The 13,557-nt window shown below is 36.8% G+C and overlaps 1 protein-coding gene across 4 annotated transcripts in view; it reads left to right on the top strand.

Moving 5' to 3' along the window:
* Positions 1 to 13,557, top strand: part of LOC111142597 (nucleolar protein 4) — a 397,248-nt gene that overhangs the window by 273,866 nt on the left and 109,825 nt on the right. For all 4 annotated transcript variants that reach the window (XM_022495896.1, XM_022495895.1, XM_022495894.1 and 1 more), the window contains one exon: positions 13,332 to 13,511. In XM_022495896.1, coding sequence (XP_022351604.1) covers positions 13,332 to 13,511 — 180 coding nt within the window. The remainder of the gene's footprint in view (positions 1 to 13,331; positions 13,512 to 13,557) is intronic.

Below are 13,557 nucleotides of genomic sequence, written 5' to 3'. Positions count from 1 at the left end.
TAGCCCCTAGCCCCCACAACAGTTGCAGGTGTGCTAATGGTCAGGACTGCCTACCCCCACCCCATCTCTGGGGCAGGAGTTACTTTGGAGGTGCTTGAGTCTGACCAGGGCTATCTGCTTGGTGTTACATGACAGTAGTGGCTTTGGGAGGATTCTGGTCCTTGCTGAGACTGCCTGCCAGGTATGGTGGGGCAGGAGCTGCTTTGGAGGGGTACTTGACAGGTGGACATGTTGGGTGGGGTGGGTTCACAGAACACAGGCAAGCAGTACTAGCCAAGTTGATAGAGCGTGTTCAATCTACCTTCCACTAGCATCTACCAGTTAGGATAAAAAAGGCAAGGAAAACAGTATCTGCCAGTACTTCCATTCCTGGAGAAATTTCCTAAAGTTCCCTACCTTTCCAACAAATGCCTAAATTTCGTCAATAAATCTTCATGTACAATTCCAGGCACTTTTCAAACTGCTGCCACCATGCTGTGTCTAGGAATGAGTGAAATAGCATGCTGAACCTTTAAAAGCAGAGTAGCAGAATCTTAGTTTCTTATAGTTCTCCAGTTCTCCTGGATTTAAGCACACATGATTTTTAAAACTTCCAGAGTTTAGCTCCACTGATTTTCAAAGCCAGACATTACAGGGGTTTGTTATCCTGGTAGAGATCCCCAGTGCTAGGGATGACCAATATAGGGATTAATTTCCTTGCTCCTCCACGGGGACCTCTTGTCTGTGATATTCCTCCTTGCTAAGCTGTCCTCATGATACTTACTAGTGCCTGTCAAGTGAAAGAACCACTGTGATAACCAACATACGTCTTGAAGAACAGGCTTGAAAAACTGGCATTATTTTGAAGTGCCAAAAAAGTAGTTTTAGTTTTAAGATTAAATAAGATCATCCTTCAGAGGTTATGATAAAAAGGAATGATATTGAAATAACTAAAATTTCATGAGAATTTTCAAAGCAATTTTTAAATTTGGTTTGTTATTGGACAATGTCGAGATGAAATGTCAACTGTGACTTATTTATCCAGAAACTGTTTAAGATTAACCTCAATCATTAGAAAGCATTTACACAATGGCAAACCAGTAAACCAAATAACAAATACCAATCCATGGTTATATGAATGGATAATTACAGAAGTGCATGCAAGTTTTAAGTAATAACACAAAGATATCTTGTGGAATATGACATTTCAACTATCATGTGGAAAATCTTTTTGACAAAACAAGTGAGAAATCACAAATGCCTAATTTGAAATATATGAAAACTATATCATTTGTTGTCTTTATATTTAATAAATGATTGAAAGAAAACTCTAAATATTAATGGAATATGAAAAACAATAAAAGAGAAGGGACATCAATAGATATTCTGACACTGAGAAGTAACTGACTTGTAATAAAAATTTTCAGATCTTACTAAAGGCAGTATTTGGGAATAAGAAAAATACAATTAATGATGAAGAATGAATTATATTAACACACTGGGAGAATATTTAAATTTCATATTGAATTTGACAGAATATACCAATATTAAGAAAACATAATCTCATAAAATGCCACTGTAATGAAGACAATCAGTCATTTCATATGAAAACTTGAAATGCCCTAAAAACTCATGGGTTAGACATGAAAAGAACTTGATTAAGGGTTTCCTCAACAGAAAACAATGTAACAATTTGCATGATATTAGCAATAATTAATTTGAAGAGCAAAAGAAAATTTCTTAACAACAGTAAAAGACACATTTCCATCAGACAGGCTAAAGACTGAATCATTTATCTATTCTCAATAGATGATAATACAAAATAATTGTCATATGAAGAAGCAATCAAAGAGCATGCAGCCAAGAAATGTGAAAAGAAAATAGTATTATAAGGATGTGCCAGAGAGCTACATAATTTTTAAAATATTATTTTTCTGTATTTTGTGATGATTGTAGCATTTATAAGCTTTTTAGAATCTCATAACTTGTGATCTCTCTTATTAAATCTCTTTTGTATCTAATTTTTCAAGTAAGTGAGCCCTCTCTCCAAATTTTATAACTTTAAGGCCTCAAAAGACATGGATCAAATCTATCCTATGAGCCTAGAATGCTGCTTTAAACATGGATTAATGGCTCTTTAAATGTTGAATAAATTATTGTTATGTAAAATATCTGAAATAGAGGAAAATCACCAAAGTAATCATAAATCTTATAAATTTTAAAATTTATTTTGTAAGTTCAGTATGTATTGAAAAATAGAGAAAATAATACAGAGTTACTAATATCTATCAGCCAAATTCAACAGTGATTAAGACTTTCCACACTGTTTCACATTTTTCTTTTTTTCTGTAGTATTTTTAAGCAAATCCCAGATATCCATGTCATTTCATGTCTTAAACCTCAATATGTGTCTCTAACAAATGTGAACATTTTCCTACATAAATATTTACTTAACTAAATGTTAGGTCTTACATCTAGCAAAATTAATGAGAATTTGATGTTATCATGTAATACCCCCATCTATTGTTAAATATTCCCAATGTTTTCTCAAAATTGACATTTTGTATTGAGTTCATTTGAATCATGATATAAGCAAGGTCAATCAATACATTTAACTTCATTACACACAGACATATTGTGGGTTCAGTTCCAGGAAATCACAATAATGTGAATCTCACAATAAAGCTGGTCAAATGAATTTTTTGGTTTCCTGGTGTATAAAAGTTATATTTACAATATACCATAGTCTCTTAAGTGTGCAATAGCATTGCTTCTAAAAAATTGTGCATATTTTAATGAAAAAACACTTCATTGCTAAAAGATGCTAACCATCATCTGAGCTTTTAGTGAGTCATAGTTTGTTTTTTGTTTTTTTTGGGTTTTTGGGGGGGTAAATGTCTTGCCTTGATGTTGGTGGCTTCTGATGGATCAGGGTAGTGGATGCTGAAGGTTGGGGTGGCTGTGGCAATTTCTGAAAACAAGACAACAGTCAAGTTTGCAGATTGATGGACTCTTCCTTTTACAAACAATTTATCTCACATTCAGTGCTGTTTGATAGCATTTGACCCACAGAACTTCTTTCAAAATTGGAGTCCATCCTCAAACTCAGCAGTGCTTTATCAACTGGGTTTTTGTAACAATCTAAATCCTTTGTTGTCATGTCAACAATGTTCACAGTGTCTTCACCAGAAGTAGATAGATTCCCTCTCAAGAATCTACTTTCTTTGCTCATCCCTAAGAAGCAATTCTTCATCCATTCAAGTTTTATGAGATTATAGCAATTCGGTTACATCTTCAGTTTCCACTTCTAATTCTAGTTCTCTTGTTATTTCTATCACATCTGGAGTTACTTCATCCACTGGAGTCTGGAACCCCTCAAAGTCCTCTATGAGGGCTGGAACCAACTTTTTTTTTTTTTCTTTTAATAGATTTTATTTATTAGAGAGAGAGAGCATGCAAGAGGGGTGGGGTTTGGGCAGGGGCAGAAGGAGAGGGACTCTCAAGCAGACTGCATAGAGCCTAGAGCCCAATGTGGGGCTTGATCTCCCAACCCTCAGATCATGACCTAAGCTAAAATCAAGAGTTGGGACAATTAACTGACTAAGCAACCCAGGCACCCCTGGAATCAACTTCTTATAAACTTCTGTTAATGTTGATATTTTAACATTTTCCTATGGATCATAAATGTTCTGAACAGATTCTGGAATGTTGAATCTTTTCCAGAAGGTTTTCAATTTTCTTTGCTCATATCCATCAGAAGAATTGCTATATATGGAAATTGAAACTTTATGAAATGTATCTCTTAAATAAGACTTGAAATTCGAAAGGACTCCTTGATTTGTGAGCTCCAGGATGGATGTTGTGTTAGCAGGCATAAAACCATTGATCTCATTGTACGTCTCCATGAGAGATGGAGTGACTAGGTGTATTGTCAATGAAAGAAATCTTTTGGTTTTTTCTAAGCAGTGGATCTCAGCAGTGGGTTTAAAATGTTTAGTCAATCATGTTATAAACAAATGTGTTGTCATCAAGGTTCTGTTTTTCCATGGGGCGCCTGGGTGGCTCAGTGGGTTAAAGCCTCTGCCTTCGGCTCAGGTCATGATCTCAGGGTCCTGGGATCGAGCCCTGCATCGGGCTCTCTGCTCAGCAGGGAGCCTGCTTCCTCCTCTCTCTCTGCCTGCCTCTCTGCCTACCTGTGATCTCTGTCAAATAAATAAATAAAATCTTTATTAAAAAAAAAAAAAAAAGGTTCTGTTTTTCCATTTATAAAGCGAAGGTAGAATGGATTTGACCTAATTCTTAAGGACCCTAGGATTTTCCCAATGGTCAATGAGCATTAGCTTCAACTTAACGTCACTCGCTGCATTTAACTCCTAACAAGAGAGTCAGCCTGTCCTTTGAAGTTTTGAAGCCAGATATTGACTTCTCTCTAGCTATGAAAATCCTAGATAACATCTTCTTCCAATATAAGGCTGTTACTTCTTACACTAAAAGTTTGTTATTTAGTGTAGCCACTTTTATTATCTTAGCTAGATCTTCTGGATAATTTCCTGCTACATCAACACTTGCTGTTTCACCTTGCACTTTGATATTGGGGAGACAACTTCTTTCCTTAACCTCATGAACAACTCTCTGCTAGCTTCAATGCCATTAGAATTTTCATGTGTCTAAATTAATTTTATTTAGAGTTAGGGCCTTGTTCTGGATTAGGCTTTGGCTTAAGAGAATGTTGTGGCTGGTTTGATCTTCTCTACAGACCACCGGAACTATCTCCATATCAATATGATTGTTTCACTCTTATTATTTGTGTGTTCACTGGAATAGCACTTTTTCCTTCAAGAACTTTTTGTTTGCATTCACAATTTGGTGGCACAAGAGGCCTTGATTTGGCCTGTCTCTACTTTTGATATGCTTTCCTCACTAAGCTTAATCATTTCTAGCTTTGATTTAAAGTGAGAGACATGTGACTCTTTCACATGACACTTAGAGGCCATTATAAGATTATTAATTGGCCTGATTTCAATTTTGTTGTTCTATTAGGTAATAGGAAGGCCTGAGGAGAAGGACAGAGATGGGGGAACTGCTGGTCAGTGGAGCAGTCAGAACACACTTTCTCAATTAAGTTCACTGTCTTTTATGGGCATGGTTTGTGATGTCCCAAAACCATTACAATGGTAACATTAGAGATCACGAATCACAAGTCACCATAACAATTGTAATAATGAAGAAAAAGTTTGAAATAGTGTAAGCATTACCAAGTGTGACACAGAGACACAAAGTGAGCTTAATGCTGTTGGAAAAATAGTGCTGATAGATTTGCTTGACACAGGGTTGACACAAACCTTCAGTTTGAACCCTCCCCCCATAAAACAACCCCACAATTTCTATAAAATCCCATAAAACTAGGTATGCCTGTATACCTCTTAAATCCCTTCTAATGTGTCCTTCATTTTTCTGGTGTCATTTATTGCAGAGCCAAAGTCAGTTGCCCTATATGATGTCTCATATTTTGAATTTGACTCTTTGCTTTCTCTGGTGTCATTTAACTTGTTATTCTGTCTGCCTTATTTCTTATAAATGGAAGTTAGCTCTGGGCTAATGTTTTTCAAACTCAAGAGAGTATTAGAATACCCTGGAGGGCATATGAAAACATAAATTGCTGGGTCTAGCCCCAAGGTGTCTGATTCAGGTGGTCTTGGATGGGGGCCAATAATCTGAATTCATAATAAGTTCCCAGGAGATGCAGTTACTGCTAATATAGCAGGCATTCTGTGAAAACCATTGCTTCTAGACTGCTCTTAATGATTCTAAGGTTGTCCAATATATTCAGTAATGATAACTAATATATTTTTAAAAGCTTACTGAATTCAGTAAAGTTACAAAATACCAAATCAATATACAGAAATCTGTTTGCTTCAACTATACTTCAATTAAAAAAACTGTTGTTTCTACACACTAATAACTATCAGAAAGAGAAATTCAGAAAACTATCTCATTAAAAATTACATTAAAAAGAATAAAATACCTAGGAATAAGCTTAACCAAGGATGTGAAGGACCTATGCACTGAAAAGTATTAAGTCACTGATGAAAGAAATCAAAACTGACACAAACAAATGGAAAGATAGTCCATGCTGATTACTTTGGGTAGTAATATTATTTCTTCCAATTAATCTAGAGATTCAGCACAGTCTTATCAAATTAAATTTATTTAGACACATGAAAATGGCATTTCTCACAGAAGTAGGACAGATAATCCTAAAATTTGTATGGAACCACAAAAGACCCCAAATAGCAAATGCAATCTTGACAACAAAACAGGGGGCATCATGCTCCCTGATTTCAGTATGTATTACAAAGCTATACTAATTAAAACTATATAGTATTGACATAAAAAAATGAAACAAGATGGGACTGGGGAGGGAAATAAACCATAAGAGACTCTTAATCTCCCAAAACAAGCTGAGGATTGCAGGGGGGTGAGGGGGAGGGATAGAGTGGCTGGGTCATGGACACTGGGGGAGTATCTTCTATGGTGAGTGCTGTGAATTGTATAAGACTGATGATTCACAGACCTGTATGCCTGAAGCAAATAATATATATTTTTTTAAAAAAAAAGAAAGGATTCAAAAAAGCCTTTCACATTAAAAAAACAAACAAACAACAACAACAACAAAAAACAGACACAGAGATCAGTGGAAAGGAATAGAAGGACCAAAAATAAACCTATGCATATATGGTCAAATAATTTACGACAAAGCCAAAAATAGACCATAGGGAAAGACAGTGTCTTCAATAAACAATGTTGGGAAGCTTGGACAGCTGCATGCAAAAGACTAAAACTAAACCACTACCTAACACCATGTACCAAAACAAACTTAAAGGGCTAAGAGACTCTAATGTAAAACCTGAAACCAGGAAACTCTGAAAGAAAATATAGGCGGTAATTTCCTTGATGTCCATGTTGGTGCTGATTTTTGGATTTGACATCAAAAACAAAAGCAACAAAAACAAAAGTAAACAAGTGGGACAATATCAAACTAAAAAGCTTTTGCACTGTGAAGGAAACCAACAAATAGGAGAACATACTTGCAAATGTCATATTCAACAAGAGGTTAAGATCTAAAATATATAAGAACTCCTACAACTCAACACCAAAAAACCAACCAATCCAATTTAAAAATGGACAAGGGATCTGAACAGACATTTTTCCAAAGAAGATATACATAGGGCAAATAGACACCTGAAAAGATGCTCAAGATCACTAATTATCAGGGTAATGCAAATCAAAACTACAACTAGGTATCACCTCATACCTGTTAGAATGGCTGCTATCAAAAAGGGAAGGTATAACAAGTGTTGGCTAGGATGTGGAGAAAAGGGAACACTTGTGCACTGTTAGTGGAAGTATAAATTGGTGTAGCCATTATGGAAAACAGTATGGATGTTCCTCAAAAAATGAAAAATAGAACTTTCATTATGGGAGCACCTGGGTGTTCTCTCACATAAATAAATACATAAATAAAATCTTTTTTTTTTTTTTAAGATTTATTTGACAGATCACAAGTAGGCAGAGAGGCAGGCAGAGAGGGGGGGGAAGCAGGCTTCCCACCCAGCAGAGAGCCCAATGCAGGGCTTGATCCCAGGACCCTGAGATCATGACCTGAGCCGAAGCCAGAGGCTTTAACCCACTGAGCCACCCCAGTGCCCCACACCCCTAAAATCTTTAAAAAATAAAGCAAAATTTAAAAAGTTTCATATGATCCACCAAAGCTACTTCTGGGTATTTGTCTAAAGAAAATGAAAACACTAACTGGAAAGGTATATTCATTCCCATGTTCATTGTATTATTACTCATAATACCCAAAACATGGAATGAACTTAAGTGTCCCTCGATGGATGAGTGAATCAAGAAAATGTAGTGTATATATACAGTAGATTATTATTCAGCTATAAGAAAAAGGAACTCTTGCCAATTGTGACAACATGGGTGGACCTTGAAGACATTCTGCTAAGTGAAAAGAGAGAAATGCAAGTATCAAATGATCTCACTTGTATGTGGAATCTTGAAAAACAAAACAAAAAACCAAATCAGAGATATAGAAAACAAGTTGGTGCAGCCAGAATCGGGGGAGCTGGTTGTCAGTGGATAGGGAATAGATGAAGAGAGTCAAAAGGGGCAAACTCTGAGTTATAAAGTAAGTCATGGAGGTATAATGTACAACATATTAACTATGGTTAATAATATTACATTGCATATTTGAAATTTAATCTGAAAGGTTCTCATCACAATTTTATATATAGTGACAGAGGTTAACTAGAATTATTTGGATCATTCTGTAATATATCCAAATATCAAATCCTTATTATATACCTGAAACTAATATAATATTGTTTATCAATTTTAACTCAATTTATTTTATTTTTTTAAAGATTTTATTTACTTATTTGACAGAGATCACAAGTAGGCAGAGAGGCAGTCAGAGAGAGAGAGAGAGAGAGGAGGAAGCAGGCTCCCTGCTGAGCAGAGAGCCTAACGTGGGGCTTGGTCCCAGGACCCTGGGATCATGACCTGAGCAGAAGGCAGAGGCTTTAACCCACTGGGTCACCCAGGTGCCCCATTATAACTCAATTTAAAAAGAAGTAACTAGCAAGGTGAATTTTTAAATTGCAATTTAAAAATTAATTCAGATTATCTTCTATACAGCTCTAACATGTAAGCAATCACTTATTCAGAAAATATTTGTCATCTTATTCTCATGTGTGCTTGACATTGTGCGTGGTTTTTAGGATGGAAAAAGCATGGTCTTTGAGTGACCCCAATATCAAATAACTCTTAGGCTTTGTGGAAGATAGACATATAAACCAACTTCTATAATACTTCATGATCAGTGCTGTGATAGAGCTATGTACAGGCTGCTATCAAAGTATGGATTCCTGCCACTAGATTCATCCCCTTATTTAGGGCATGATAAAGAAATGAAAGGTTTATCTTTATTTCCCTTGGCTGTGTGTATCACATATTTCTCCCTTTAGCCTCAGCTCTGTCTCCTATCAAGCTCTGTGACCTTGCTGTCTGAGCCATTCTATGCTCTGACCACAGAGTAAGATTAAGCTTCCATTTTCTAGGTGTGGCGACGGGAGTTTTCCCAGGTCCAGAGCTGGAAGTTCTATTAGGATGGTAAAAATGTGAGTTAATAGAAGTGCAAATGTATTTTTCAAGGAGCCTTTTCTAAGGTGAGAGCCACAGGTTATCTCAAGAGGAAAAAAATGGAATATGTAATTAAGGCAAAAATAAACTATTGGCCCTATGAACTAACACCTGTGTTATGAGGATAAGCAAGTTTGCATCTTCTATAGGGCCTAAGGGGTGATTCCTTAGCATTTTAAAAAAAAGATTTTATTCATTTATTTGATAGAGCATAAGCTGAGGGAGCAGGAGACCGAGAGGGAAAAGCAGGCTCCCTGCTGAGAAAGGAGCCCAGAAGTGGACTCAATCCCAGGACCCTGAGATCACGAATGGAGTGTAAGACAGATGCTTAACTGACTGAACCACCCAGGCACTCCAACGTTTGGTTTTTCTTTAAGATTTGATTTAGGGGCACCTTGGTGACTTAGTTAAGCATCTGCCTTCAGGTTAGGTCATGATCTTGGGGTCCTGGGATAGAGCCCCACATCAGGATCCCAGCTTGGTGGGGAGCTTTCTTCTCCTTCTCCCTCTCCCCCTGCTTATGCACTCTTTGTCAAATAAATAAATAAGATCTTTTAAAAAGAGAGAGAGATTTGGGGTGCCTGGGTGGCCCAGTGGATTAAAACCTCTGCCTTCAGCTCAGGTCATGATCCCAGGGTCCTGGGATCAAGCCCCGCATCGAGCTCTCTGCTCAGTGGGGAGCCTGCTCCCCCCCCCCCACCGCCTGCCTCTCTGCCTATTTGTGATCTCTCTCTCTCTGTCAAATAAATAAATAATTTTTTTAAAAAGAGAGATTTAATTTGGATTTTTTCAATTTATACCTGGAATATGAAAATAATTGCACCCAAAATGAAGGCTTCTTAGAGTATGGTCATCCAAAGTTCTTTATAAAGTAAGGTAGATTTATGGTGTAGAGACTGCAATATTTTATGTGGGTTGTTAAAAGGCTGTAGTGATTTTTATGGCTTCATTCTGTATTATCATCCCAATACCCCTATTCTTCATTTTTTAAAAAGGACTTTATTTTTTAGAGCAATTTTAAGATCACAACAGAATTGAGAAGCAGATGCAGAAATTTCCACATACCCCCTGACCCTGTGCAAGTATAGCCTCCCTCATTATCAACATCACTTACCAGAGTGGTACATTTGTTCTAACTGATGAACTTATATTGACAAACTATAAATACCCAAAGTCTGTGGTTTATATTGGGAGTCATGATGCTGTACATTCTATGGATGACATGTATCTACCATTATAGCATCATACAGAGTATTCTCAGGGCCCTAGAAATCCTCTGTGCTGCCCCTCTGCACCCCCCCACTCCCCACAACCCCTGATCTTTGAACTGTTCATGCTTCTGCTTTTTCCAGAATGTTTTAGAGCTCAAATCATATAATATGTAGTCTTTTCAGATTGACTTCTTTCACCTAGTGACAGGTATTTGGTGTCTCTTCCTGTCTCCATTAGCTCATATCTTATTAGTATTAAATGATATTCCATTACTGGAGGTACCACAGTTTATGCATCCATTCACTTACCGGAACACATCTTGATTGCTTTTGTTTTAGCAATTCTGCATAAAGCTACTATAAATATCCCTGTGCAGTTTATCTGTGTAGACATAAGTTTTTAACTCCTTGGGTAAATATCAAGAAGCATGACTGTGAGTTCATATGATAAAATAATGTTTAGTTTTGTAAGAAAAAGTCAAACTGTCTTCCACAACGGTTGTACCAGTTTGCATTCCCTTCATCAGTGAATGAGTTCCTGCTGCCCCAAATCCTCATCCGGAATTTGATGTTGATGTTCCAGGTTTTGTCCGTTCTAATAGGTGTATAGTAGTATCTCCTGGTTTTAATTTGCATTTCCCTGATGACGGATGATGTGGAGCTTCTTTTGATATGTCTGTGTGTGATCTGTTTGTCTCCTTTGCTGAGTTATCTCTTAAGGTTTGGGGCTCCTATTTTAATCAGGTTGTTTGCTTTCTTATGTTTAGTTTTTAGTGTTCTTTGTGTATTTTGGCTAACAATCCTTTATCAGATGTGCCTTTTGTAAATATTTTCTCCCAGTCTGTTACTTGGCTTCATTCCCCCATTTTTTAAGACCAAATAGTTTTGTAGAAAATGCGACACTGCTAGCAGTCTTAAATGCTATTTCTGTAGAGAACATTTCTTTGTTGCTGTGAGAGAAGATGTAGAGGTCAAGTGTTGATTCCTATCTCAGTCTAGCTTGAAAGAAAATGCAAATTAACATGAGAAGTAGAGAGCAATGATAGTGTTTAATTCTGTGTCAAATGCCATAGTATATTAAAAGTTCACAGTTTAGAGAACGTTAAAGTAGAGTGAGATAGAAGAGGGGATCTTGGTGGAAATTGAATTTACTAGGATTGGCCTTGAAAGCTAGTTGTATCTTCAACATTGAGAGAGACAGGAAATGGCACTCCAGCTGAGAAAATTTCAGTTTGTATAATAGAAGGAAAAAATGATTATGTTTTAGATTTAGATTCTGAATATTCTCAGGTCTGTAAAACTGGGTCTTCTTTACCTAGAGAGACAAGAGGTATAAATCCGACATCATTCTAAATGGTTCTGTTTAAAGCAGACGGTGGGTTGTATATTTCTCGTGGCATGCAGAAAGAATATATTATCCCAGCATATTTGCATTCAGTTAAATGCACTGTAACATTTTTTAAATGTTGCACATTGGCATTAAAAATATATACATGGTCTATTTTTCAAACCTATGGAATATTTGCCTTATATCTTATTAGGTAAATATACCTTGTTAATAATTTGAAATATTATAATATTACAATACTATATTATAAAATGTGTTTTTTAAATTTTAACTTTATTTTTTATGTCAGGGACCTATTCTAGTTTTATTATTCTTGAAGTCATAATATATTAGCATGATCCTTACACCATATCGCACATATGTTATTCCACGCAGGCATTTTTGAACGATGCTGATTTAAAATTTCCCATTGTGAAGTTCTTCCAAAAGCATTTTACATTTCAGATTTGAAAGTGCTGTTGATGTTTAGAGATACTCTCCATTTCACTGAAGTAATCTATGTATCTACGTTTCCATATGTGAAACTTGGGTTGTTAATCTGGCCTTACCATGATTGATTTCCATACCACCTCAGATGCAATTGCAAAGGACTAAAACTCAGATTTAAGCAAAGAAGAAAATGAAGAGGGATGGGGTGTAGAAGATGTACAGTATCACAGAGCTGATGGGTTAATTTCAGGCATAGTTGAATCTGGAATCTCAGATGATGCCAGTAGGAGTCTATTCTGCTTAACCTTGCTGGATTCAACTTGATTTCAGCTACCCACAGCTGGGGTAGAGAAGTTTGCTGCCCTGGGGTTGTCACTCTCATCTGGGGGAGCAGAGGCTATTTCTGAAAGGAAAAGGTGATATATAGACAAAGGAATAGGAGATACTACAGCAGGACCCATGGTTGGTCTTGAACACAATTATCAAGGTTTTTGAGATCTGTGTTGGTTGACATTCATCTTTTAAAGCATTAGGAAGCATTAAGCTTCACATGATTCAGAGGAAACCTGGTTCTTTTTCTCTAGACCAAAATTCAATTCCATCCTAAGACTCACGGACAATTTAAAAACTGATTTTCAAGACTTTGTCTTATAATTAGCACCCCTAGTATCAATATTTTGTGTAGTCCTTGTTGGACAAATCAGTTAAACATATCCCCCCTCAGTTTCCTTATCTGTTTAAGAAAATACTGATATGGTTAGACTAAGTAAGCTCTGAGTCATTTCTGTTTCTAAGAATATGTGATTCAATGATTCTTTCGCAAAGGTGCTTACAGGTTGGTTTTCTCTTTCTTTCTTTTTGAAAGTATGTATATTGGGTGGAAACTATCTGTGCTCTTGAAAACCTAAAGCCGATAGAACTTTTTGCAGTGATAGAAATGCTCCGTGCAGCTACCCAGCCCTTGTAATGTAACTGGCGTGACTGGGGAGAGGGATTTTCCATCTAATCTCCACTAATTTTGATTTCAATTAAAATAGCCACAACTCTGGGATTAACCTCTTTCAGCAAGATTTTTCAGAAACCATTGAAGTTAAAAACGGAATTCATCTGCTCTGCGATGAATTTAAAGCAGCAATTCACCCCTTTCTTTTCAGTCTCCTGCGCATAGCTACTCAAGCTATGACTCCGGCAAAAATGAGAGTGTAGACCGAGGTGCCGAGGACCTGTCGCTAAACAGGGGAGATGAGGACGAAGATGACCACGACGACCACGACGATTCTGAGAAAGTGAATGAGACGGATGGCGTTGAGGCAGAGCGGCTGAAAGCCTTTAATGTGAGTCCGGCCACGCTTCCCCGCTGTGGCTTACTTTTTACCACTT

The sequence above is a fragment of the Enhydra lutris genome, unplaced genomic scaffold (genome assembly GCF_002288905.1).
Source record: "Enhydra lutris kenyoni isolate GAN:26980312 unplaced genomic scaffold, ASM228890v2 scaffoldscaffold8, whole genome shotgun sequence".
NCBI classification, from domain to species: Eukaryota; Metazoa; Chordata; class Mammalia; order Carnivora; family Mustelidae; genus Enhydra; species Enhydra lutris.
The sequence above is the reverse complement of the archived record's forward strand: the minus strand, read 5'-3'. Positions and strand labels throughout refer to the sequence as shown.